This window comes from Triplophysa rosa, linkage group LG10 (assembly GCF_024868665.1).
Source record: "Triplophysa rosa linkage group LG10, Trosa_1v2, whole genome shotgun sequence".
NCBI lineage: Eukaryota > Metazoa > Chordata > Actinopteri > Cypriniformes > Nemacheilidae > Triplophysa > Triplophysa rosa.
The window spans coordinates 4,164,673-4,192,042 of record NC_079899.1 but is presented as its reverse complement, the minus strand read 5'-3'; the positions used below and the strand labels follow the sequence as shown (position 1 = coordinate 4,192,042).

At 45.2% G+C, this 27,370-nt stretch overlaps 1 protein-coding gene and 8 non-coding genes across 9 annotated transcripts; 1 reads left to right on the top strand and 8 right to left on the bottom strand.

The window, feature by feature from the left end:
• Positions 1-2,231: 2,231 nt before the first annotated feature.
• On the bottom strand, positions 2,232-2,313 carry trnal-aag (transfer RNA leucine (anticodon AAG)). The gene has a single exon. It is a non-coding gene; the product is annotated as a tRNA-Leu (tRNA).
• A 423-nt stretch (positions 2,314-2,736) lies between these two features.
• trnas-uga (transfer RNA serine (anticodon UGA)) lies at positions 2,737-2,818 on the bottom strand. Its single transcript has one exon. It is a non-coding gene; the product is annotated as a tRNA-Ser (tRNA).
• A 430-nt stretch (positions 2,819-3,248) lies between these two features.
• Positions 3,249-3,321, bottom strand: trnak-uuu (transfer RNA lysine (anticodon UUU)). The gene has a single exon. It is a non-coding gene; the product is annotated as a tRNA-Lys (tRNA).
• A 3,079-nt stretch (positions 3,322-6,400) lies between these two features.
• trnai-aau (transfer RNA isoleucine (anticodon AAU)) lies at positions 6,401-6,474 on the bottom strand. Its single transcript has one exon. It is a non-coding gene; the product is annotated as a tRNA-Ile (tRNA).
• A 5,915-nt stretch (positions 6,475-12,389) lies between these two features.
• On the bottom strand, positions 12,390-12,471 carry trnal-aag (transfer RNA leucine (anticodon AAG)). Its single transcript has one exon. It is a non-coding gene; the product is annotated as a tRNA-Leu (tRNA).
• Positions 12,472-12,894: 423 nt separating this feature from the next.
• trnas-uga (transfer RNA serine (anticodon UGA)) lies at positions 12,895-12,976 on the bottom strand. The gene has a single exon. It is a non-coding gene; the product is annotated as a tRNA-Ser (tRNA).
• Positions 12,977-13,406: 430 nt separating this feature from the next.
• Positions 13,407-13,479, bottom strand: trnak-uuu (transfer RNA lysine (anticodon UUU)). The gene has a single exon. It is a non-coding gene; the product is annotated as a tRNA-Lys (tRNA).
• Positions 13,480-16,569: 3,090 nt separating this feature from the next.
• Positions 16,570-16,643, bottom strand: trnai-aau (transfer RNA isoleucine (anticodon AAU)). The gene has a single exon. It is a non-coding gene; the product is annotated as a tRNA-Ile (tRNA).
• A 3,967-nt stretch (positions 16,644-20,610) lies between these two features.
• Positions 20,611-24,821, top strand: LOC130559857 (uncharacterized). The gene is made up of 7 exons (XM_057343146.1): positions 20,611-20,675; positions 21,528-22,018; positions 22,107-22,434; positions 22,520-23,321; positions 23,415-23,624; positions 23,740-24,134; positions 24,294-24,821. The coding sequence occupies exons 1-7, from the start codon at positions 20,622-20,624 to the stop codon at positions 24,642-24,644; spliced, it is 2,631 nt and encodes an 876-aa protein (XP_057199129.1). The 5' UTR covers positions 20,611-20,621; the 3' UTR covers positions 24,645-24,821.
• Positions 24,822-27,370: the final 2,549 nt, after the last annotated feature.

The window sequence follows — 27,370 nt, the reverse complement described above, 5'->3', positions numbered from 1 at the left end:
GAACAGCCTGTTTATATGAGCAGTTCCCATCCAACACAAACGTTTGGCAGTAACCAAATGGATAGCGTCCTCGACACATCAATAAAAAGCCTACTCTCTTCACTTTTGACAATTGGTGTCCAGTGCTCCATGCCGCGGCACGCCTCGTTGGCACAGTTAGGCAGCGCGTCAGTCTCATAATCTGAAGGTCGTGAGTTCGAGCCTCACACGGGGCAGCCTGGTGGGATTCTTTTGAACTGGTTTCAGATCCCGCTGAGGCCCATTTGCTTGCCGTAATTGTTCACGTACCTGCCGACAGGCTGCCTTGATTAAGGCTACACATCGAGCCAGGCACCCCCGGTTCCTGTGCAGGACCGGTCACACGCATGTGCTCCCTGGTGGTCTAGTGGCTAGGCTTCGGCGCTCTCACCGCCGCGGCCCGGGTTTGATTCCCGGTCAGGGAATGTGGTTTTGGACGCCCTATGGCGCTTTTTCACCGGCACTTATAAACAATGGTAATTTAAAAGGGGTGAAAAAGACGCTTCTTTTGAGCCAGATTCGAACCAGCGACCTAACGACAACCAGCGGGGCACGCCTACAGTCCTCCGCTCTACCAACTGAGCTATCGAAGGCACGGGAACTGGTTATCCAACTGAGCTATTTTTGGATCAGGTCAGCGGATGTCCCATGGCACGAAAAGGTGAGCAGGTGCAACGAGCCAGCCAGGAGTCAAACCTGGAATCTTCTGATCCGTAGTCAGACGCGTTATCCATTGCGCCCCTGGCCCTCCCTGATCCACTGACGGGGCAGGCAGAATGCACGCTGCCGCCTGACGGACCACAACTTCTCCTGCTAACCAAGCCCTTCAGCGGATTACTAGCAACTTAAAAGCGGCTGTGGTTGGTGCTAGACTCTGCTGGACACTGGCTCTCCAGGAACTGGGTTTGACACCTCTGCCAGAAATTCAGTGAACGACAGTTTCCATGCAAAGCACGAGGAGGCTCCAGCGTGTGCAAAGCAATGTCAAACGTGGGATTCGAACCAACACCTCCAGAGGAGACTGAGAATTAAACGCCAGCTGCCAAAGGATCGTCCGGCAACATGTTGAAGAATGTTGAACTCACAGCCAATCGCGTGGGAGCGCTTCAACATTCGTGGTGAATCGCGTTGCAGCGTTCAACATTCGTAGCCAATAGAGGGAGAGCGCTTCAAAATTTGCAGCCAATCGCAGAGCGGAAGTTCAACATTTTTCAACATTTGACCCGAGTTGGATTGCAATGCAACTGCCCAACCCTGGTTGGGGGCAGACCTTTATAGTGTCCTTACACACACACACACACCTAAGTTATTGGGGGTTACCCTGATACCTTTAACAGATGTCTGATCTCAGCATTCCTAGCTGGTGAGGGGGGGTTACTAACAAAGACTCTGGTATTTACGACTAGAGATGAGCTAACAAAGACCAGATATTATGTAGAAATAGATTTATAATAGTAATGTAAAGTGTACATGATTCCTTTATATTTTGTTCAATAAAATCTTCAACAACATTAGGCCCCGACAACGTTTCGCAGACAGTCAGTAATTTACAGGGTTCTGTCCGCTTAGGGTTCTGTGCACCTTTCTGATGCAGGGGCATTCAGTCCTATCTCTGGAGGCGATGCCACCTGTAGATTGCAGATCATCAAGTACACCTGAACCGGATAATGTGGCTCTGGGAGTTGGCAGGTAAGTGAAAGTCAGAGGTGTTTTAAAAACTGCCCTGACAGCTTTTCTTTGGTCTTTTTTCCCCGTGATTTCATTAAAGGTTCCTGCAAAGCAAACATTTGTAAATCACATTAAAGGTTATATGTACACATTGGTTTACGTTGAATGTGTACTATATTTACACACACACACACACATGTATATATATATATATAATAAACCTACAGTGAAATAAAAGAAAAAACGTATTCTGAAGTCTCCAGAGAGTTTGCGAGATTTCTTGTGTTCACAGCATAGACCGTGGTTCACAGTCAGAACTGTTTGGTAATCCGATCGCGTGTGGGTTGCGCTGTCTTCGTCACAACACGGCGCACCTTCAGAAACTCTAATAAGACTTAAAAAAATATTTCAGTGAGGCAGTTGCATCCCCTTTATCGAGCCCCCCTGCACCGGCCCATTTGGCTCAGATGGTCTGCAGGTACATGAAAGTGAGATGCGAATTAAATGCTGCCCTCACAGCTCAGCCTGTGCGCTACCTGGCAGATTGGCAGCGGTGGGATTTGAACCCACGCCTCCGAAGAGACTGGAGCCTTAATCCAGCGCCTTAGACCGCTCGGCCACGCTACCACAGGACTGCGGCTTCGGCAGGCCCTTTTAGGCCACTGTATCTCTCATATAGCTGTACAGCCGCAAGTTCACGCGGACCAGGTACAACAGCTGACAAGTGCTTCTATATCCTTCTGATGCTCGTTACACAGTTTTGATGGAATCCCGCATGAAAGACGCATTTACAAAAAGCAGAGAGAGCGTGTCAACTGCACTTTGAGCAAAAGCAGGCGAGCGTACTGGCAAGCAGCCATTAGGCTGGTTATATCAGGAACACTTTCCATCTGTAACAGAGCCGCTCGAAACAAACACGTGGGAGTCTATAAAGGGCTGCATCGTGTTCTCTCGCTCTCTGTTCATCCCATGCTACCGACTTGGGTTAAAGCAACAAAGTGGCTCGCGAAACTGTACGTCCGACAAAGCGAATGCCTAAAGGAGAGCAGCCGTACTCAGCAGGGTTTGAACCTGCACGGGGAGACCCCAATAGATTTCAAGTCCATCGCCTTAACCACTCGGCCACGACTACAAGAAGTTCGGTGCCCTCTGGGCTTAACTCGTGCGGCAAAGAGGGACGAGCCGGCAGCATAACGGGCGATGTAATGGAGACGTCTAAAAGGGACAGGCAGGATCACATCAACGACACAAACACAGCACGTGGCATCCTGCCGTGACCCGGATTCGAGCCGGAGTTGCTGCGGCCACAACACAGAGTACTAACCACTATACGATCATGGCAAGCCACCGGCCCTCCTGGAAAAGCTGGACTTGCTAGCAGGACTTCTTGACTACATTTGCAGGGAGGGGATTGGCAGGTTTTGCTGAGGTCTCAAGGAATTTCTGGTGCATGCGCTGAAGCAAAGCTCGATTAAACCATGCTCAAAGCCCATATGTCAACTCCAACTCACGAGCAAAGGGCGGGGGCAGGACAGCTCACAAGGTAAAGGTGACTTTACCATCGCCCGAACAGGGACTTGATCCCTGGACCCTCAGATTAAAAGTCTGATGCTCTACCGACTGAGCTATCGGGGCTCGTGAAGGTGTTTAACAAGTTCTTGGTGTAGGCCCTCAAGGGGGAGTGGGAGGTGTTCAGTACGGCAGGTGAGTGCAGGTTCATCCCTCATCGAGCACACCTGAAACAGCTAATGTGGCTCTGGAGGTAAATGAAAAACTACGCTCCAAGCGGAGCACAGATCCACTGGCAGCGGTGGGATTTGAACCCACGCTTCCAAAGAGACTGGAGACTAAATCCAGCGCCTTAGACTGCTCGGCCACACTACCTCGAAAAGGCGTTTTCCACCATTGTGTTTGACATTAGGCCCCGACAACGTTTCGCAGACAGTCAGTAATTTACAGGGTTCTGTCCGCTTAGGGTTCTGTGCACCTTTCTGATGCAGGGGCGTTCAGTCCTATCTCTGGAGGCGATGCCACCTGTAGATTGCGGATCATCAAGTACACCTGAACCGGATAATGTGGCTCTGGGAGTTGGCAGGTAAGTGAAAGTCAGACGTGTTTTAAAAACTGCCCTGACAGCTTTTCTATGGTCTTTTTTTGCTCGTGATTTCCTTAAAGGTTCCTGCAAAGCAAACATTTGTAAATCACATTAAAGGTTATATGTACACATTGGTTTACGTTGAATGTGTACTATATTTATACACACACACACACACACACACACACACACACACACACACACACACACACACACATATATATATATGTATAATAAACATACAGTGAAATAAAAGAAAAAACGTATTCTGAAGTCTCCAGAGAGTTTGCGAGATTTCTTGTGTTCGCAGCATAGACCCAGTTCTGACCGTGGTTCACAGTCAGAACTGTTTGGTAATCCGATCGCGTGTGGGTTGCGCTGTCTTCGTCACAACACGGCGCACCGTCAGAAACTCTAATAAGATTTTAAAAAGTATTTTTGTGAGGCCCAGGCATAAGAGCTCTGCGTAACTTCTCAATGCTCGGTTATTCAAACCTTTCCCTGGAGGTGAGCCTAGCCCCAGTTGCATCCCCCTTATCGAGCCCCCCTGTACCGGCCCATTTGGCTCAGATGGTCTGCAGGTACATGAAAGTGAGATGCGAATTAAAGGCTGCCCTCACAGATCAGCCTGTGCGCTAACTGGCAGATTGGCAGCGGTGGGATTTGAACCCACGCCCTCGAAGAGACTGGAGCCTTGAACGCCAGCTGCCGAAGGATCGTCCGGCAAAATGTTGAAGAATGTTGAACTCACAGCCAATCGCGTGGGAGCGCTTCAACATTTGTGGCCAATCGCGTTGCAGCGTTCAACATTCGTAGCCATTAGGGGGAGAGCGCTTCAACATTTGCAGCCAATCGCCGAGTGGAAGTTCAACATTTTCAACATTTGACCAATCATAGCGCAAGAGAATGTCGAGGGCGCCCTGCCCCCGCTACCGAACTCATCCGAAGGCGAACGATCTATGATGAGAGTAATGAATGAAGGGGGAGTGTCAGAGGTCAGGAAGGTACAGTAGAAAGTTCACGACCTAAGAGCGAACATCACTGCACGAACCTCTCCATTTATTTTACAAACAAAGATATATTTCTGACGACGGTATTAACGGTAAGAATGCATAACCTCATCGCATGATTCATGCATGAACACTGTTTTGTTTTGTTTGTTTTGTTTTGTGTTAATGTTTATTTAATTAAGTACTTTGTCCAAAACGGTTTAGGACAAGATGGCTACAAAAAGGTCACATAAAGCCATGTCGGACGCTGAAAGGGTTTCTCATCTGAGAAAGTTTGCCAGCACAGGAGTCTGGCCATCAGATGGCAACAGGCCAGCTCCGAGGCAGAAGAATGGCACGAGATTTATCAAAGGTAAGAGTGTGTTTATTTGATTTTTTGCACGATGAAACAATGTTCGTTGACTTGTGCATGATTCTGACCTACAACAGTTGCACTGTCTGTACTGCTTTACTAAACACATATTAGCAGGTTAATGTGTGAAACGTTATACAAACCTGTAAACAAGGCATTGCTTACAGACATTAATTGATTTCAGGTATTTTGAGAATTATGTGATACGTTGCAACTATTGACTGTTAAAGAAAGGGTGGGGGAGCCCAGATAGCAAATATTTGCGGCCCAAATCCGGCCCACACCTTACTCCCCATACCCCTCATCTGGCCCACATACCGCGTGGAATGATGGCACTTGGGTGGACCGCTCCTGTTTGCCAGGTTTGGGCCACAAGCAAGCCAAAGCAATGCCGCATGTCAGCCAAAAACAAAACAAATAAAGCAGAACTGACCCAAAATAAACAACAGTTCATTTCAATTCTGGCCCAGATTTATCCTAAAACCAACACCTTTCTGTGCTCCTGTTTGACAGAATTTGTATTGAGTTTCATTATTATTATAGTGATGATTGAGTCATTAGTGATGAACATCTGCTGTTAACAAACACAATCACTGCAGAAAAAATCAACAAAAACTACAAAAAAATGAATTTACTCAGAGAAACACAACAACTACAACCTGAAACACAACCCAGCTAACAAAAGTTTGTTATAAGAACGTTCCTTAGAGGTTTTTCACATTTTAAAATATTAAAAATGTCAGTTTTTTACGTTTTAAGAACGTTCCCAGCTGACAAAAGTCACCATCATGGTGATCAGTGTTTCCTTGAGTTGGGCTCTTGACCCTTGACATTTACTCTTTAGATTTGCTGTAACTGTGTGCTTTTAAAGTACATTTGTTATGGTAATGCAAATGATAATCTAATCAAATGTTGTTGCTTGCTGATCCTGAAAGAACATTATTACATTTGGGAGTTTGATGCATTTTGCTTTATAGAAAGATTTGTGAAAACTGAAACAAATAAATATTTAAACAAAGGACTGAATTTAGACACACAGACATCAAGATTCAGTGTATGAATCTCAACAATGGTGACAATCAGTAAACGAAAACGTCATGTTGCAATGCATGCTGGGTAACATCATAGCACAAAACTCATTCATAATTCCCAGCATGGGGCATTGACAACCCCTCTGACGGGGTTCCGCATGGACGCCCCGAAAAAGGGAGAAGTCAGTAGCCATGAGCGATGGACAGGATGCAAGAGAAAAATGAATGGCCCGTACGGGGATCGAACCCACAACCTTGGCGTTATTAGCACCACGCTCTAACCAACTGAGATAACCGGCCACGAGTTTCATGTTTTCACGTTCTGGATTGCCATAGCGCTCTTTGAGCGTCGTACCGTTAAGTGGAAGGCCTAAAGCAGGGCTCGTCCGGGATTTGAACCTCTCGCACCCAAAGCGAGAATCATACCCCTAGACCAACGAGCCGAGCGGTGTGGCGCTATTGTGATGTCCAGCCCCGTGGGAAAGGTATTTCCACCGCCTGTGTGCCCCGTTTCATTGAGCCGAGGCAACGCGCGTCTTTCGCAGACAACGCCGGGGAATTAGCTCAAATGGTAGAGCGCTAGCTTAGCATGCGACAGGTAGCAGGACCGACGCCCGCATTCTCCACGTCAGTGGCTTTTGGAGCCTCCTTCACGCCTTTGTGCGTCTTAGCCCTCCCTATGCTACCTATCGAGGCTCACCGCTGCAGAAAAAGGTCTTCGTGTTGATTCCTGCTCATATGTTCAGTCACAAAACGCCATCAGGGTCCGGTGTCGCTCCTCACTGTGGCACCTCGACACACATGACAAGAGTCTCCCATATGGTACGTGCATTGCTTTTAATCAGAGCAACGTGATGCAGGAGCTTCACGTCCAAAGACGCTCCCAAAGCGAGAATCATACCCCTAGACCAACGAGCAGAGCGGTGTGGTGCTATTGTGATGTCCAGCCCCATGGGAAAGGTATTTCCACCGCCTGTGTGCCCCGTTTCATTGAGCCGAGGCAACGCGCGTCTTTCGCAGACAACGGCGGGGAATTAGCTCAAATGTTAGAGCGCTCGCTTAGCATGCAAGAGGTAGCGGGACAGACGCCCGCATTCTCCACGTCAGTGGCTTTTGGAGCCTCCTTCATGCCTTCGAGCGTCTTAGCCCTCCCTATGCTACCTGTCGAGGCTTATTAAAATAAAAGAGTCAAAAGCCCAACTTAAGCGAACACTGATCACAATAATGGTGATTTTTGTGGACACAAAAGTTATATTGATTCATTTCCGTTAACATTCAGGACTTGCAACCTGACTTGGACTCGCCTCTCTTGACTTGGGACTTGATTGGGACTTGAAAACAATGACTTGGTCCCACCTCTGGTAATAAACAATTAATGGAAATCACAGCAGGAACACTAAAATAACAGTATTATATTGTGCAAATTATAATGTCTTTTACAGTAATAAACTGTTGTTGCAGATTACAGTAGGTATGCTGTAAAATTACAGCTATGTGCTGGCAAATATAGCTGCCAGTTGTTTACTGTAATTTAACAGGGAATTTTTTTACAGTGTACAGCCATTTACACCAAGTCCTGCTCCTGATGCAAGACGGGCTAGCTCTTAGCTGCGGCATGGCAGATACGCATAGTGTGCTTTCACACCTCATATGAACGTCATGAAACAGATTTAATGAAAAGTTGTGTTTTTGTTTTTGTTACCTTTATTTTCATAAAACATTGCATATTGAAAAGTTATGATTATAACTGCAGCCTGGTTTCGATTCCCGGTCAGGGACTGTGGTTTTGGACGCCCTATGGCGCATTTTCACCAGTGCTTATAAACAATGGTCATTTAAAAGATGCTTCCTTCGAGCCAGATTCGAACCAGCGACCTAAGGATGACCAGTGAGACGCCTACAGTCCTCCACTCTACGAACTTGATGCAAAACTCGGAAAAAGAGCACGGGAAACAGTTGCCGACTGAGCCATATTTTTGTCCCAGCGTCAGCGGACGTTCCCTGGGCCGAAAATGTTGAAGCGCAAAGTGCAAACTATCCAGACAGGAGTCGAACCTGGTCATAGAATTCCTTACTCAGGTGGTGGGCGTTATCAAACTGCAGTGGAGGAACATGTAATCGGTTCTCTTCCGCCAAATCCAAACTGTTCCTCAAAGTATTTGAGTTGAGTTTCTTCTTAGGGAACATAAAATTGTAACCCGAATCAAAATGTCCAAGACCACATCTCCTACACCAAGCCCGAGACACTATATACTCCAAACCAAACGATCCACCAAGTATGGCGTGCATGTTACCTGTCATTATAACAATGGACTCAATGAAAAACCCAAATAGGTGAATTTAAAGAGGGTGTGAACAGAGAGCTAAACAAGAGAATAGCGACTACTGTCACCAAGCGCACACTATACCACCAAAGACTCCACAGGCACACAACATGAAGCGAGTGACAACGCTCGAAGCTCCATAGCTCCATATCACAAACCAAAACAGACACGACACTACGCGAGAGCCAAACCACGAACAGCCACCACGGGAACAAACACACGACGACACCGCATGAGACTCATTATTTCACACTCCCAACGAGCTCACACACGACGACACGACCAATCTCAGCAACAGAACAAACAACAACGAGCACACAGAGTCGAAACTCTAAGCGACCCACGACAGCGAAGTCGAACCTGTAATCTACTCTACACACACACACACACACTCCTATGACATTAATAGGAGTCTGATTTGATATAAGGAAAGGTTGGTCACATCTCGTTTATTTTTTTATATATTTACACTGGGCTTTCCACATATCCTTGTTTTTCTTTTTTTTTCTTTTTTTTTCTCTCTGTAATGGTTTATTGCTCTTTGACCTGGACCTCAAAAGTCTACTATCACCTACTCCCTTTCACTCTCAGGCAGCTGTTTCATGGACTGGTGGGGGCAGTCTTTTCCATTCAGGCTGGCCAATATCTCATTGTTCAGTCTATTTTCTTTTTGAGCCATGAATCACTTGGTGCCAAAAAAAACTCCACTCAGATGTGCCATGGAGTTTAAGTCTCTGTTTTAATGTCTCTGGGTGTGTGTCTTTGGGTTTTCTCTTTCTCAAAGCTGTTCCCCCTTTTTTCTTTTTGTGTCCTTAGGGTCCTCTATGGCTTGAAATTCAGCATGCAGTGCTTGCCTCACGTGCATCAAAATAATCCCAATCATGTAATGAGAGTCCACATCTCTGTCAAGTTCCGATGTTAAAGTTTGCCCTTGTTTTGCTGATACCACCTTAATCCAATTCCCAGCCCCTTTGTGCATGTCAGGTAGGCGAGTGACCATTAGCCTCTCAAGGTCTGATGTGGCCCAGAACACATAGGGTCTCTTGGTAACTGTATCTTTATTTCAAAATAAAGGTTTCTCAGTCAGTGGTTTAAAATGATCTATTTCCTGTGACACCTTCCTTCCTTCATCAAATGATGGCTCTTTTTCCCTTCCTCCCTCTGTCTCTCTTTTCTCTTACATGGCCCCATCTGTCTTTCATCTCTTAACTCCAGAAACTTTTACAACTCCTGTGAGTTAGGGTAATTTGACCTTAGAGGTCACATAAGGAGGGGTTCTGCACACACACCCTCCATTTGTCTCTCTCTCTGCCTTTTGGAGCATTTATGGCTGCCATTACTTTTTATTACAACAAACCTTAGCTTTTTAAAAAGTCACAATCACTTTATAGTTTATTCGCTTATTTTCCCAGCTCTTACAATCAACCAAATAGTCAATTCCCCACAGATTCTCCAATTGTTCTTGAAAGGGGATCTACTTTCGAGCTCTTTTATATCCAAAATTGTCAACTAACAATATTAACCACTTGACACTTTTCCTTTTTTGGTTAAGCTTTCTCGTTTGGTTCAAAAATCATCCTTTTACCAATCATTTAGTTTAATTATACAATTTTAAGAGTAGATTTGTTCTCCACCATAGTAACTTACTTTTCAGCTTCAATTACCTATAAACATAATATTTTTAACAGGTTTCTTCATTTAATACTCTGCATTCACACATGTCCCTTACATCTATATCCGTGTTCCTTAATTTTTAGGGCTTATATTTATACTTTATCTCTTTATTTATAGAGATTTATGCTTTCCTCCTGTGTCGCTTTATTCATAGGATTTATGTGTTTATACTTTGTCTTTGTCCCTTTATACAGGGATTATATGTATATATGTATTCCTTTATTTACAGGATTTATTTATTCCAAAGTTTATGGCCACAGTCACACTTCAGTCATGCTCACACAGATCTCATCAAACACAATTTAAACACACACTATCAAGTTTGCACTCTTTCTTTATAAATTCACCTTTGAATAAATAAAAGGCAACCCTTGAACAATCACACTATCAAGTTTGCACTCTTTCTTTATAAATTCACCTTTGAATAAATAAAAGGCAACCCTTGAACATTCACCCTATCAAGTTTGCACTCTTTCTTTATAAATTCACATTTGAATAAATAAAAGGCAACCCTTGAACAATCACCCTATCAAGTTTGCACTCTGTCTTTATAAATTCACATTTGAATAAATAAAAGGCAACCCTTCAACAATCACACTATCAAGTTTGCACTCTTTCTTTATAAATTCACCTTTGAATAAATAAAAGGCAACCCTTGAACAATCACACTATCAAGTTTGCACTCTGTCTTTATAAATTCACCTTTGAATAAATAAAAGGCAATCCTTGAATAATCATTGGCCTCTAGGATGTATTAGCGCTTTTATTTTAATACTATTATAATCTAATATAAATTCTACACTTACATAAGTATTAAAATCTGAATTCACTGTTCTCCTCAAGACCAACTCAACAGAAAATACAGATCAATGCATGCATTTTTACTCCTTTGGAATCAAAACCCCTTTGAATCTTTCATTTTTTATTTTTTCTATTAAATTTAGTTCGATGAATTTAGAAGAACTTAAAGTGTCTCACCATGAGCAGTCTCTGGCAAGCAACACAACCTAACTATTATAAGCAAAAACTGCTCACCTTGGCCAAATTGTTGTGTTGCTCATCCAGATGCCGCCCGCCGTGGGCCACCTTACTGCTCTTTCTGAGGATCCCACTTCTGACACCAAAATGTTGTGGTTTTTCCTCTTTTGATTCTGAAGAAACGACTCTTGAGTCAAGGTTTTGAAACCAAAAGTAGTTAGACTTTATTCTCACAAAGTTGAAACAAAGCCGAGTTGGATTGCAATGCAACTGCCCAACCCTGGTTGGGGGCAGACCTTTATAGTGTCCTTACACACACACACACACCTAAGTTATTGGGGGTTACCCTGATACCTTTAACAGATGTCTGATCTCAGCATTCCTAGCTGGTGAGGGGGGGTTACTAACAAAGACTCTGGTATTTACGACTAGAGATGAGCTAACAAAGACCAGATATTATGTAGAAATAGATTTATAATAGTAATGTAAAGTGTACATGATTCCTTTATATTTTGTTCAATAAAATCTTCAACAACATTAGGCCCCGACAACGTTTCGCAGACAGTCAGTAATTTACAGGGTTCTGTCCGCTTAGGGTTCTGTGCACCTTTCTGATGCAGGGGCATTCAGTCCTATCTCTGGAGGCGATGCCACCTGTAGATTGCAGATCATCAAGTACACCTGAACCGGATAATGTGGCTCTGGGAGTTGGCAGGTAAGTGAAAGTCAGAGGTGTTTTAAAAACTGCCCTGACAGCTTTTCTTTGGTCTTTTTTCCCCGTGATTTCATTAAAGGTTCCTGCAAAGCAAACATTTGTAAATCACATTAAAGGTTATATGTACACATTGGTTTACGTTGAATGTGTACTATATTTACACACACACACACACATGTATATATATATATATAATAAACCTACAGTGAAATAAAAGAAAAAACGTATTCTGAAGTCTCCAGAGAGTTTGCGAGATTTCTTGTGTTCACAGCATAGACCGTGGTTCACAGTCAGAACTGTTTGGTAATCCGATCGCGTGTGGGTTGCGCTGTCTTCGTCACAACACGGCGCACCTTCAGAAACTCTAATAAGACTTAAAAAAATATTTCAGTGAGGCAGTTGCATCCCCTTTATCGAGCCCCCCTGCACCGGCCCATTTGGCTCAGATGGTCTGCAGGTACATGAAAGTGAGATGCGAATTAAATGCTGCCCTCACAGCTCAGCCTGTGCGCTACCTGGCAGATTGGCAGCGGTGGGATTTGAACCCACGCCTCCGAAGAGACTGGAGCCTTAATCCAGCGCCTTAGACCGCTCGGCCACGCTACCACAGGACTGCGGCTTCGGCAGGCCCTTTTAGGCCACTGTATCTCTCATATAGCTGTACAGCCGCAAGTTCACGCGGACCAGGTACAACAGCTGACAAGTGCTTCTATATCCTTCTGATGCTCGTTACACAGTTTTGATGGAATCCCGCATGAAAGACGCATTTACAAAAAGCAGAGAGAGCGTGTCAACTGCACTTTGAGCAAAAGCAGGCGAGCGTACTGGCAAGCAGCCATTAGGCTGGTTATATCAGGAACACTTTCCATCTGTAACAGAGCCGCTCGAAACAAACACGTGGGAGTCTATAAAGGGCTGCATCGTGTTCTCTCGCTCTCTGTTCATCCCATGCTACCGACTTGGGTTAAAGCAACAAAGTGGCTCGCGAAACTGTACGTCCGACAAAGCGAATGCCTAAAGGAGAGCAGCCGTACTCAGCAGGGTTTGAACCTGCACGGGGAGACCCCAATAGATTTCAAGTCCATCGCCTTAACCACTCGGCCACGACTACAAGAAGTTCGGTGCCCTCTGGGCTTAACTCGTGCGGCAAAGAGGGACGAGCCGGCAGCATAACGGGCGATGTAATGGAGACGTCTAAAAGGGACAGGCAGGATCACATCAACGACACAAACACAGCACGTGGCATCCTGCCGTGACCCGGATTCGAGCCGGAGTTGCTGCGGCCACAACACAGAGTACTAACCACTATACGATCATGGCAAGCCACCGGCCCTCCTGGAAAAGCTGGACTTGCTAGCAGGACTTCTTGACTACATTTGCAGGGAGGGGATTGGCAGGTTTTGCTGAGGTCTCAAGGAATTTCTGGTGCATGCGCTGAAGCAAAGCTCGATTAAACCATGCTCAAAGCCCATATGTCAACTCCAACTCACGAGCAAAGGGCGGGGGCAGGACAGCTCACAAGGTAAAGGTGACTTTACCATCGCCCGAACAGGGACTTGATCCCTGGACCCTCAGATTAAAAGTCTGATGCTCTACCGACTGAGCTATCGGGGCTCGTGAAGGTGTTTAACAAGTTCTTGGTGTAGGCCCTCAAGGGGGAGTGGGAGGTGTTCAGTACGGCAGGTGAGTGCAGGTTCATCCCTCATCGAGCACACCTGAAACAGCTAATGTGGCTCTGGAGGTAAATGAAAAACTACGCTCCAAGCGGAGCACAGATCCACTGGCAGCGGTGGGATTTGAACCCACGCTTCCAAAGAGACTGGAGACTAAATCCAGCGCCTTAGACTGCTCGGCCACACTACCTCGAAAAGGCGTTTTCCACCATTGTGTTTGACATTAGGCCCCGACAACGTTTCGCAGACAGTCAGTAATTTACAGGGTTCTGTCCGCTTAGGGTTCTGTGCACCTTTCTGATGCAGGGGCGTTCAGTCCTATCTCTGGAGGCGATGCCACCTGTAGATTGCGGATCATCAAGTACACCTGAACCGGATAATGTGGCTCTGGGAGTTGGCAGGTAAGTGAAAGTCAGACGTGTTTTAAAAACTGCCCTGACAGCTTTTCTATGGTCTTTTTTTGCTCGTGATTTCCTTAAAGGTTCCTGCAAAGCAAACATTTGTAAATCACATTAAAGGTTATATGTACACATTGGTTTACGTTGAATGTGTACTATATTTATACACACACACACACACACACACACACACACACACACACACACACACACACACACATATATATATATGTATAATAAACATACAGTGAAATAAAAGAAAAAACGTATTCTGAAGTCTCCAGAGAGTTTGCGAGATTTCTTGTGTTCGCAGCATAGACCCAGTTCTGACCGTGGTTCACAGTCAGAACTGTTTGGTAATCCGATCGCGTGTGGGTTGCGCTGTCTTCGTCACAACACGGCGCACCGTCAGAAACTCTAATAAGATTTTAAAAAGTATTTTTGTGAGGCCCAGGCATAAGAGCTCTGCGTAACTTCTCAATGCTCGGTTATTCAAACCTTTCCCTGGAGGTGAGCCTAGCCCCAGTTGCATCCCCCTTATCGAGCCCCCCTGTACCGGCCCATTTGGCTCAGATGGTCTGCAGGTACATGAAAGTGAGATGCGAATTAAAGGCTGCCCTCACAGATCAGCCTGTGCGCTAACTGGCAGATTGGCAGCGGTGGGATTTGAACCCACGCCCTCGAAGAGACTGGAGCCTTGAACGCCAGCTGCCGAAGGATCGTCCGGCAAAATGTTGAAGAATGTTGAACTCACAGCCAATCGCGTGGGAGCGCTTCAACATTTGTGGCCAATCGCGTTGCAGCGTTCAACATTCGTAGCCAATAGGGGGAGAGCGCTTCAACATTTGCAGCCAATCGCCGAGTGGAAGTTCAACATTTTCAACATTTGACCAATCATAGCGCAAGAGAATGTCGAGGGCGCCCTGCCCCCGCTACCGAACTCATCCGAAGGCGAACGATCTATGATGAGAGTAATGAATGAAGGGGGAGTGTCAGAGGTCAGGAAGGTACAGTAGAAAGTTCACGACCTAAGAGCGAACATCACTGCACGAACCTCTCCATTTATTTTACAAACAAAGATATATTTCTGACGACGGTATTAACGGTAAGAATGCATAACCTCATCGCATGATTCATGCATGAACACTGTTTTGTTTTGTTTGTTTTGTTTTGTGTTAATGTTTATTTAATTAAGTACTTTGTCCAAAACGGTTTAGGACAAGATGGCTACAAAAAGGTCACATAAAGCCATGTCGGACGCTGAAAGGGTTTCTCATCTGAGAAAGTTTGCCAGCACAGGAGTCTGGCCATCAGATGGCAACAGGCCAGCTCCGAGGCAGAAGAAGAGGCACGAGATTTATCAAAGGGTAAGAGTGTGTTTATTTGATTTTTTGCACGATGAAACAATGTTCGTTGACTTGCATGATTTACCTACAACAGTTGCACTGTCTGTTTACTGCATTTACCTAATAAAACCAACATATTAGAAGGGTTAATGTGTGAAAACGTTATACAAACCTGTAAACAAGGCATTGCTTACAGACATTAATCGATTTCATGTATTTTGAGAATTATGTGATACGTTGCAACTATTGACTGTTAATTAAAGGGTGGGGGAGCCCAGATAGCAAATATTTGCAGCCCAAATCCGGCCCACACCTTACACCCCATACCCCCTCATTTGGCCCACATACCGCGTGGAATGATGGCACTTGGGCGGACCGCTCCTGTTTGCCAGATTTGGGCCACAAGCAAGCCAAAGCAATGCCGCATGTCAGCCAAAAACAAAACAAATAAAGCAGAACTGACCCAAATTTAAACAACAGTTCATTTCAATTCAGGCCCAGATTTATCCTAAAAACAACACCTTTCTGTGCTCCTGTTTGACAGAATTTGTATTGAGTTTCATTATTATTATAGTGATGATTGAGTCATTAGTGATGAACATCTGCTGTTAACAAACACAATCACTGCAGAAAAGATCAACAAAAACTACAAAAAAAGAATTTACTCAGAGAATCACAACAACTACAACCTGAAACACAACCCAGCTAACAAAAGTTTGTTATAAGAACGTTCCTTAGAGGTTTTTCACATTTTAAAATATTAAAAATGTCAGTTTTTTACGTTTTAAGAACGTTCCCAGCTGACAAAAGTCACCATCATGGTGATCAGTGTTTCCTTGAGTTGGGCTCTTGACCCTTGACATTTACTCTTTAGATTTGCTGTAACTGTGTGCTTTTAAAGTACATTTGTTATGGTAATGCAAATGATAATATAATCAAATGTTGTTGCTTGCTGATCCTGAAAGAACATTATTACATTTGGGAGTTTGATGCATTTTGCTTTATAGAAAGATTTGTGAAAACTGAAACAAATAAATATTTAAACAAAGGACTGAATTTAGACACACAGACATCAAGATTCAGTGTATGAATCTCAACAATGGTGACAATCAGTAAACGAAAACGTCATGTTGCAATGCATGCTGGGTAACATCATAGCACAAAACTCATTCATAATTCCCAGCATGGGGCATTGACAACCCCTCTGACGGGGTTCCGCATGGACGCCCCGAAAAAGGGAGAAGTCAGTAGCCATGAGCGATGGACAGGATGCAAGAGAAAAATGAATGGCCCGTACGGGGATCGAACCCACAACCTTGGCGTTATTAGCACCACGCTCTAACCAACTGAGATAACCGGCCACGAGTTTCATGTTTTCACGTTCTGGATTGCCATAGCGCTCTTTGAGCGTCGTACCGTTAAGTGGAAGGCCTAAAGCAGGGCTCGTCCGGGATTTGAACCTCTCGCACCCAAAGCGAGAATCATACCCCTAGACCAACGAGCCGAGCGGTGTGGCGCTATTGTGATGTCCAGCCCCGTGGGAAAGGTATTTCCACCGCCTGTGTGCCCCGTTTCATTGAGCCGAGGCAACGCGCGTCTTTCGCAGACAACGCCGGGGAATTAGCTCAAATGGTAGAGCGCTAGCTTAGCATGCGACAGGTAGCAGGACCGACGCCCGCATTCTCCACGTCAGTGGCTTTTGGAGCCTCCTTCACGCCTTTGTGCGTCTTAGCCCTCCCTATGCTACCTATCGAGGCTCACCGCTGCAGAAAAAGGTCTTCGTGTTGATTCCTGCTCATATGTTCAGTCACAAAACGCCATCAGGGTCCGGTGTCGCTCCTCACTGTGGCACCTCGACACACATGACAAGAGTCTCCCATATGGTACGTGCATTGCTTTTAATCAGAGCAACGTGATGCAGGAGCTTCACGTCCAAAGACGCTCCCAAAGCGAGAATCATACCCCTAGACCAACGAGCAGAGCGGTGTGGTGCTATTGTGATGTCCAGCCCCATGGGAAAGGTATTTCCACCGCCTGTGTGCCCCGTTTCATTGAGCCGAGGCAACGCGCGTCTTTCGCAGACAACGGCGGGGAATTAGCTCAAATGTTAGAGCGCTCGCTTAGCATGCAAGAGGTAGCGGGACAGACGCCCGCATTCTCCACGTCAGTGGCTTTTGGAGCCTCCTTCATGCCTTCGAGCGTCTTAGCCCTCCCTATGCTACCTGTCGAGGCTTATTAAAATAAAAGAGTCAAAAGCCCAACTTAAGCGAACACTGATCACAATAATGGTGATTTTTGTGGACACAAAAGTTATATTGATTCATTTCCGTTAACATTCAGGACTTGCAACCTGACTTGGACTCGCCTCTCTTGACTTGGGACTTGATTGGGACTTGAAAACAATGACTTGGTCCCACCTCTGGTAATAAACAATTAATGGAAATCACAGCAGGAACACTAAAATAACAGTATTATATTGTGCAAATTATAATGTCTTTTACAGTAATAAACTGTTGTTGCAGATTACAGTAGGTATGCTGTAAAATTACAGCTATGTGCTGGCAAATATAGCTGCCAGTTGTTTACTGTAATTTAACAGGGATTTTTTTTACAGTGTACAGCCATTTACACCAAGTCCTGCTCCTGATGCAAGACGGGCTAGCACTTAGCTGCGGCATGGCAGATACGCATAGTGTGCTTTCACACCTCATATGAACGTCATGAAACAGATTTAATGAAAAGTTGTGTTTTTGTTTTTGTTACCTTTATTTTCATAAAACATTGCATATTGAAAAGTTATGATTATAACTGCAGCCTGGTTTCGATTCCCGGTCAGGGACTGTGGTTTTGGACGCCCTATGGCGCATTTTCACCAGTGCTTATAAACAATGGTCATTTAAAAGATGCTTCCTTCGAGCCAGATTCGAACCAGCGACCTAAGGATGACCAGTGAGACGCCTACAGTCCTCCACTCTACGAACTGAGCAATCGAAGGCACGGGAAACAGTTGCCGACTGAGCTATTTTTGTCCCAGGTCAGCGGACGTCCCATGGCACGAAAAGGAGCGCAAGTGCAACTATCCAGCCAGGAGTCGAACCTGGTCAAAGAATTCCCGGTGGGCGTTTCTGCAGTGGAGGAACATGGGTAATCGGCTCTCTTCCGCCAAATCAAACTGTTCCTCAAAGTATTTGAGTTGAGTTTCTTTAGGACAAAATTGTAACCGATCAAAATCCAGACCACATTCTCCAACAGCGACCACCTTCTCCAACAGCGCCCTATGGCGCATTTTCACCAGTGCTTATAAACAATAGTCATTTAAAAGGGGTTAAAAAGATGCTTCCTTCAAGCCAGATTCGAACCAGCGACCTAAGGATGACCAGTGAGACGCCTACAGTCCTCCGCTCTACGAACTGAGCAATCGAAGGCACGGGAAACAGTTGCCGACTGAGCTATTTTTGTCCCAGGTCAGCGGACGTCCAATGGCACGAAAAGGAGCACAAGTGCAACTAGCCAGCCAGGAGTCGAACCTGGAATCTTCTGATCCGTAGTCAGACGCTTCATCCATTGCGCCACTGGCCAGGCCTGACCCCCTGACCTCCTGACGGGGCAGGCAGAACGCACGCTGCCGCCTGACGGACCACAACTTCTCCTGATTACCATGCCCTTCAGCGGATTACTAGCAACTTCAAGGCAGCTGTGATTGGTGCTAGACTCTGCTGGACACTGGCTCTCCAGGAACTGGGTTTGACACCTCTGCCAGAAACTCAGCGAACGACAGTTTCCATGCAAAGCACGAGGAGGCTCCAGCGTGTGCAAAGCAATGTCAGAAGTGGGATTCGAACACACGCCTCCAGAGGAGACTGCGACCTGAACGCCAGCTGCCGAAGGATCGTCCGGCAACATGTTGAAGAATGTTGTACTCACAGCCAATCGCGTGGGAGCGCTTCAACATTTGCGGCCAATCGCCGAGCGGAAGTTCAACATTTTCAACATTTGACCAATCGTAGCGCAAGAGAATGTCGAGGGCACTCTGCCCCCGCTACCAAAATCATCCGAAGGCGAACGATCTATGACGAGAGGGATGAATGAAGAGGGAGTGTCAGAGGTCAGGAAGGTACAGTAGAAAGTTCACGACCTAAGAGCGAACATCACTGCACGAACCTCTCCGTTTATTTTACAAACAAAGATATATTTCTGACGACGGTATTAACGGTAAGAATGCATAACCTCATCGCATGATTCATGCATGAACACTGTTTTGTTTTGTTTTGTTTTGTGTTAATGTTTATTTAATTAAGTAATTTGTTCAAAACGGTTTAGGACAAGATGGCTACAAAAAGGTCACATAAAGCCATGTCGGACGCTGAATGGGTTTCTCGTCTGAGAAAGTTTGCCAGCACAGGAGTCTGGCCATCAGATGGCAACAGGCCAGCTCCGAGGCAGAAGAAGTGGCACGAGATTTATCAAAGGGTAAGAGTGTGTTTATTTGATTTTTTGCACGATGAAACAATGTTCGTTGACTTGCATGATTTACCTACAACAGTTGCACTGTCTGTTTACTGCATTTACCTAATAAAACCAACATATTAGCAGGGTTAATGTGTGAAAACGTTATACAAACCTGTAAACAAGGCATTGCTTACAGACATTAATTGATTTCAGGTATTTTGAGAATTATGTGATACCTTGCAACTATTGACTGTTAAATAAAGGGTGGGGGAGGGATGTTCATTGAATAGGTGGTTTGAATTAAAGTTTAAAATGTCTTCAACTTTCTCTTTTAATGGAGTTGCTTAGGTAACCATTATTGTTTAGTTACAAATGCATTTGTGTTACAGATTGAAAAATGTCCGATGCAATCCCGTGGCCAGTTGACCTTGCTTGGAGCGGTCCAGAAGTGCGCATGTGGTTTTCACACTCAGAAGGTAACATTAATGTGAATGCGTTGCAAGTATTTTTTAAAGCAAACCAATGTTCCTCTTTCAAAAATGTGTGTATGTGTTTTTGTTGTTATAAGCAGCCCACTGCCTCTTCTGAACAAACACAGAGGGTCAGAGAACAACAGCCTGCTGCTGCAGCGGCACAGGAGCAGAGTGAACCCCAGCCTCAGGCCCGGCCGCAGCCTTCACCATCAAGGATAACTCTGAGTTTGTCAATGGTAATAACAATTTTTCTATTAGCCATATTTTAGTGTCAAATACTCTATTCTGTTGACAATTTATAAAGTACAGAAAATGTCATTGTAATTGTTTTGTACTTTCAGTTTACCAAACCAAGGTTTAGCGGGTCTCACATTGCTGCAGCGAAGCCAAATTTGAGTGCGGCTAGAAGACCATCTCATGTGGATGACCAACCCAGTGTCCAGTGCCCTGAAACCAAGCACCACTGTCTCTGTAAGTATTGGCATAATCCACATGTCATGCTGTTAAGTAAAGTTAACACATTACGCTCGCCTCCACTTTGTACAGCACATATTTTTATTCCAGGAAACCATACTGTAATGAAATAAGATCATAACTTTACAGTATTGCATAATGCTTTAATTAAATACATTCGATATACACTGCTGTTCAGCTGTGACACCTTAAATTGATCAAAAACGGTCCAACATTTTGTCACGCTTTATTAAGTAGTCAACCATTTTAACTGTGATTTTTAAATATAAAAATATTACTGTTTTAATTTATTTTTGATCAAATAATTAAGACTTTGGAGAACGTAGTAATCTAAAACATCTTTCTGGTCACACGCCTCTGAACAGTGGTGTATAATTCCATCTAACATGAGGTAAAATTATTGGACAGTTATATTTGATGAGTTATAATTCACTGCGTCTATTATAATCTTTCATAATTCACTGCATGATTATATAGACGCAGGACCCTGGAGTTCCAGCCTCTGTACCAAGAACCACTCAAGTTGTGAACCCTCCTGCAGAGTCATGCAGTATCGTCTCCTTAACTAATCTCATATTTTTTCATTTTAAAGGTTATGAAATTTGCATATTAACTGTCACAGCTCATTGAAGTCACACCATTTTGCTCTGTTCACTTTTGACATCTAATTTTATTTCTTTGACTTCTTATTTTATGTCAAGTGATGAGAAAAGGCTAACATATTCAAAGTTTACATATTCAGATGTTTAGAAATATTCAAATATTAAAAAAAAGAGATATGTTTGTAAAATTACAAAAAATATGCTTTGCAGCTAAATGACTAAATGTTTTGTCTTTTTTTCTTAACAGACTGCTCCTTCTGGGGCATCACTGCAAGCTCCGTCTGCAGTTCCGCTTCCTCGTTTGTGGTCTGAGACCTTACCACCAGAGGATCACAGGTGGATTGCCGGCAGGCTTTTTAGAATGGGGTCCAAAGGAAAGCCAGAGCTCCGTGACAACCTTCAGCTCTGGTATTACCCACCACAACCAGCACTTACGTACAATCAGGCTCCAGCTCCAGACAGATTTTTCGCCCATGCTCTTTTGCTGTGGATGCCATATAAACTGTGGAGGGTCAAGGTGCTCTGTCCCAATCCTGCCTGTGGACAGCATCATCTTACAGGAGGCGGTCTGCACAAGAGGGCACATCAGGTTCTGGACATCGATAGGATGTACAACATGGTCACAGAAACCCTCATCTGTACCAAGTGCAAAGCCTCGCATGTGTCCTGGAGTCAGACTGTCCTGCAACAGCTGGATCTGGGCCATTGCTCTGAGTTTCGGGTCATCCTCACGCAGAAGTAAGTTCACTTTTCTTCCACTGTCAGTATTTGCAAATACTTGATGTATTTAACATTATTGTATGTGTGGATTTTTGCTTTTCCTTAGGTATGCCTGTGATCTGAGAGTCATTAGATTCCTGCGTGAGCGTGGCCTAGGCAACAGTCCTACACGGGTCATCAAACAGCTGCATGAGAACCACAGTGAGGAGTGGCTCAAGTGTCTGGCCCGGTACACCACCCAATGTGTTGACTTTGTCAACCGCCCTGGAGTGTTGCCAATAAAATTCCAGGAACCCCCAAAGCCTGCAGTGGTGCCAAGCTGGAAGTGGCTTCTCACTGTTTACAGCCGAGACATCCTGACAAGGCTGGATGAAATCCATGCCAGGATAACATCCACTTACAGCACAGTGTTAAAGATGGATTCAACTAAAAAGGTATTTTAAAAATTGTATGCTCAGCATTCTACACTGTTTGATGTTTACTACATTTTAAACATGCTCCCAATTATGTCTATTTCAGTTCACCAAAAAGCTGGCAGGGACAGCCAGAGGAACGGGACTGTGGCTCACCTCCGTTGGCAACGAGTTTGGCCAGGTGCTCATCAGTGTCTTAACAGCCCAGGAAGGAGCAGGACTGGACAAGATGGTAGACGGTCTTGTGAAACGCTACCAGCAGGCCGGTGTGGATCCACCTGCCGTGTTGTACGTCGACTGTGGGTGCTGCACTGAGGTGGGAGAGACCAAGCTGAAAGCTAGGTTCAGTGGATGGCCGGATCTCCTGATAAGGCTGGACATCTGGCATTTTATGCGCAGGATTGCCTTGGGATGTACAACCGACGCCCATCAGCTTTACCCCATCTTCATGTCACGACTGTCAGCATGCATCTTTGAATGGGATGGTGCTGATTTTTCTCTGCTCCGCAAAGCCAAGAGAGAGCTGCTGATGTCCCAGGGTTGGCCTGCGCTGACAGATGAAGATGTCGACAAACACCTTAAGAGGGAAGAGTTGGCTCTCCATTGTCGGAGGAGGACCCGCGGGGAGGAGACTACCATCCTTCTCCTTGAAAGGCTGCTTACAGAGCTCCTAAGCAGCCAAGGCAATGACACCCTGGGTGTTCCTCTCCTGGACAGAGAAAGGATGGAGCACATCTGGAGTGTCCAGAAGAAGCATGTGAAATGCATCCAAGATCCCCCATGGTGTGGTGCTCTATACAGAGAAGGGGACCTTAACCAAGGGTGGTGTGCTTCTGGGGACATACAGATGTGCCAGAGGCTCCACTTCTCTCGAGTCCTTTCACTTGCATCTCAACGTTTCATCCCAGGTACGTATCTGCCACACTTAGAATGCATATGTAGAAAAAAGCATTACGCGTGTTTATTTAAGACTCCCTTAACACTGTTGTGTCTGTTTACAGGGACCAGTGCCAACAGTCTGAACTTTCAGATTTATCTTCTGGAGGGGCTTCACAGGTGGAACCAGGACCGGGAGGCTGCTTGCTTGTCATCTGAACCATCAGCTTTGCGCAGCTACACAGGAGAACTCCTTCACTGTGCAAACTGCAATTACGAAAAGCTGTTTGGCAGGAAAGTGGTCCCCACGTTTTGTCACCCTGCACGTTACACCGGTAAGAGAACTTGTTATTGGAGTAAACCTGCATTTATGTCAGATATCAGCCTTTATATATTATATTTAATTCTCACTTGAATGTAATTCCTGTTTATTTATTGTGTTTATTCCAGGTGAGCTCATTGGAGTCCAGTATTTGTTCCTTCAGACTGGTCAGGCACTGCAGGAAATGAACCCAGACTCTGAGCAGACAGCAGAGCTCCTTGATGACCTCAATGTGGAAGAGCGGGAGGAAGATGAGGGCTTCTGTGACATCAACGAGGATCACACCTTAAGAGATCTGGATGTTGTTCTGTCACCACTGTCCACACTGACACTGGTTTCTTTCACCCCAGTCACAAGCAGTGCCACCTCTGTCCTGGGCTCCTCAACGCCTTCATTGGTCCCTGACACCAGTGTTCTGGCACATAGCCTCCCACAGTCTGCGTCCCCTGTCCCCTCTGAGCCTTCTGATTTACCTGTCCACTTGGAGTTGGAAGATGCAGGGCAGGAAGGCGATGAAGAGACGGTATGTTCCACTCCTGTATTTTTTATTAAACAAAAATAAAAACTTCTGTGCTGTGAACCCAGAGTTTCACTTATTTACTTAAAATTACTCATTGGTAAGTCATTAGTAAGCAAATGCATCAAACTTAATATTTTATGTAACAATATTGTTTTTCAATAGGCTGTTGACTACCAAAATGTGCCTGGTTTTCAACATGTGGACAGGCTGGCGGAATATCTGGTGGAGCTCCGGGGTCACACAGTCCTCAGCCTGACCAACCAGGAAGCCAACACCATCATTGGACTTTGGCAGAAGCTGGATGACCGAGACAAGCAGAGGGTGGTGTATGCAGCTCGGCACCAGGAGCGACTGCTGAGTGGGCGCTTCAGAACACCAAAGAGGCCCACTCACACCCCTGGAGTAGAGAGCACCACCAGATGTGTGCGGGTGCAGGCAGCGTACCCGCTCAGTGGCCTGACTGCTGCCGTCTGGTGGAGACCATCTTCATCAGGCTTTGCACAATTCACCTAGCCCCAAGAAAAAAGGAAAGGGAAGCCTGTCGAGATGGTCTCTGATCCTCCAAGAATATCGAAGGATAGGCAGCTTGTGCTTGGAAACAGCATGGTAATGGAGGGAACATCCATGCAGCTGGTGGAGGTAAACCAAAACACCCTGATTCAGTGGCACAATAACAGACAGAAAAAGCAGGAACTGCTTGACTGCTCAGGATGAGGCTCGCCTTCGAAGCTCAGGAGCCTCTTCAGGGTGCTAAACACTACGGACTGAGCACATCAGCCAGCGGAGCAGCACCAGTACAAGCTACCCGAGAGCACGGCAGGCCAAGCAAAGCAGAGGCAGACTTCTGTTGGGCGACCCCTTCTCAGCCCAAAGCACCAGTTCCAAGCCAACGTTGGTTACACCATCAGTACCTGAGCATCACTGCAGATGGTGACCAATGTACTTGTGCCAGCAGCAGCAGGTTTCCAGAGTGTGCCCATGTTCCAGTATGTGCCAATGGTCCAAGGCATGCCGACGGTGCAGGGTATGCAGTGGCAGCCACTGACAGCAAGTGTCCAGGTCACCGCCTCACAGCCTGCTGCACCCGCTGTCAATCCAGGTGCCATACCCAAGAGACCCTACAGAAGAACTGTGGAGGCCAACACATGCAAGAAGTGTGGCCAATTTAAAACAAGTGAAACAGGTCATAGCCAGTATAGGGGCAGGGTGTACTGCCCACACACTGAGACTGTTTCAAAAGAGGTATGGTTGGAGGAAATGAGAAGAACCACCTCCAAATATGTGCAATATAATGTATATAGTTTTATGTATGTATATAGTGTTTTTGAACAAGTTGTTCATTGTTAATAGTAGTTTGTAGTTATTTGCTTTTATTTGTTTTTAAAAGGCGTTATTAAAGGCTTTTTACACTTGTTTTTAAATATATTCTTTATACATTGTATTTGTTTGTCTTTTATTTATTTGTTTAATATTCTATTTACCTTTATGTATATAGTTTTTTAAACGTGCTATTTAACTTATTAAACGTTTAATTTAATATTCTTTATTCTTCTGTTAACATATTTGTGAAATAAAAAGAAACTATCAAGACATGTTTTTTGACTTTCATTATTTTATTAGTTTTAGTAAAACACGATACTCGGTGCCTTGCAATAACATAAAATATACATATATAAGAAGGACTATTTCTGTATTTTGTTGTTCTTGCATAATAGGCATTTTTCAACATATTTGCTGTGGCTTGCATATTTGTTATAACAATACCACAGAGCACAGGTATATTTTTTGTTTCAAAACACAACCAGCGACGTACATATGTTTATTTTGAAAGTAATGCATTCAAGAATTTTGTCTGTTTAATAAGACTAAAAATTCAACAAAACGTTGTCTTTGGCTGGATTCGAACCCCAGTCCTGGTGACTGCCTGCAATAGAAAGCAATGTAAATTAAATGTGCGCTTTTTATTGCTTCAAAAACTAGCAAATGCATCAACACTCAAACATAAGGGAAGAGCTATCTCTTCTCTTGATATTTCACCCTTTCTTTCCTTCTCTTTTTCTTTCCCTTCTTCCCCTTCTCTTTTTTCTTTCTTCCCCCTTTTCCCCCCTTCTTCCCCACCTTTGATGGCCTATTGTTCACCAGCTTGAAAGCATTCGGTTAGCGCGTTCGGCTGTTAACCGAAAGGTTGGTGGTTCAAGCCCACCCAGGGACGCGTTAAGGTTTTCGTTGCCACATACAGCACAGCTGACGCATGTCTGTTCGGCCATCGGGACGGAGGTAGCGTCACGAGGCTTTTCACCAGAGCATGACTAGGAGCACCGTGGTTGTGTAGGCCAACGAGAGGCCTCGTGGCGCAACGGTAGCGATTCCAGATCCAGATCAGAAGGTTGCATGTTCAAATCACATCGGGGTCACTGGTTCTTCGTGATTGCAAGCCTTGTTAGCAATGCATTGTGGCTGCTGTAGCGCTTTGGCTTGACTGACTGCTGCTAGCCAACCGGTCGACGTGACTTTGTTGCCGAATCAGAAGGAGCTTTTTACACCTACGGGATTGTCCACTTTAACACTGTTGGACGTTTAGGATGTTTTCTATGTAGAGGTGAGGTTCAAAATGTGAAGACAGTGATAAGAAGTGTCGTAAAAAAGCTCCCCGCTGTAACTGCTGTACTTTTGAATTGTCGGCACCCGGGACACAACACTGTGTATCCAGCACATGTTACCTGAGGCCTCAGGAAGCCCGTTACAATAGATGGTAAATACTGTGTGCTCACTTGAATTTGGATGGTGCAAAGGGGCTTAAAAGTAGAAGGAGCCCAGAAAGGCTCATAAACGAGATCAGTGGCAATTTGTCTGACCTCCTACACAGCTGCCTCACTGTGAAACAACGGGGTATTTCCAAGTGGAAGAGCAGCTAAGAAACCCACCGTTTTCCCATACCGGGAGTTGAACCCGAGCCGCCTGGGTGAAAACCAGGAATCCTAACGGCTAGGCCATATGGGAGACCGCAGCACCCGACTTGGAGGGGATATGCACGTCAACTGTTTTCCAGCACAGAGGAAGCGTAGTAAAACCACACGTTTGAAGAGCATCGTACAAAACTCTCTATCTATCTGAGCACATGTTGACAATAAACTCGCAACAAGCAGAGGAAAACCAAGAGCCCCAAAACAGCCAGGAGACAGCGATGTGCACAGGCAATCCGACAGAGGCGGATTCTTAAACTCTCTGATTCCTAACAA

What these genes read in the sequence shown, in the direction of transcription:
- LOC130559857 (XM_057343146.1), top strand. Translation starts at nt 20,622, where the DNA reads ATGTGGATGACCAACCCAGTGTCCAGTGCCCTGAAACCAAGCACCACT. An exon ending in AACCAAGCACCACTGTCTCT is followed by an intron (nt 20,676 to 21,527) that starts GTAAGTATTGGC and finishes TTTTCTTAACAG; the next exon opens with ACTGCTCCTTCTGGGGCATC. An exon ending in TCACCCTGCACGTTACACCG is followed by an intron (nt 23,625 to 23,739) that starts GTAAGAGAACTT and finishes TGTTTATTCCAG; the next exon opens with GTGAGCTCATTGGAGTCCAG.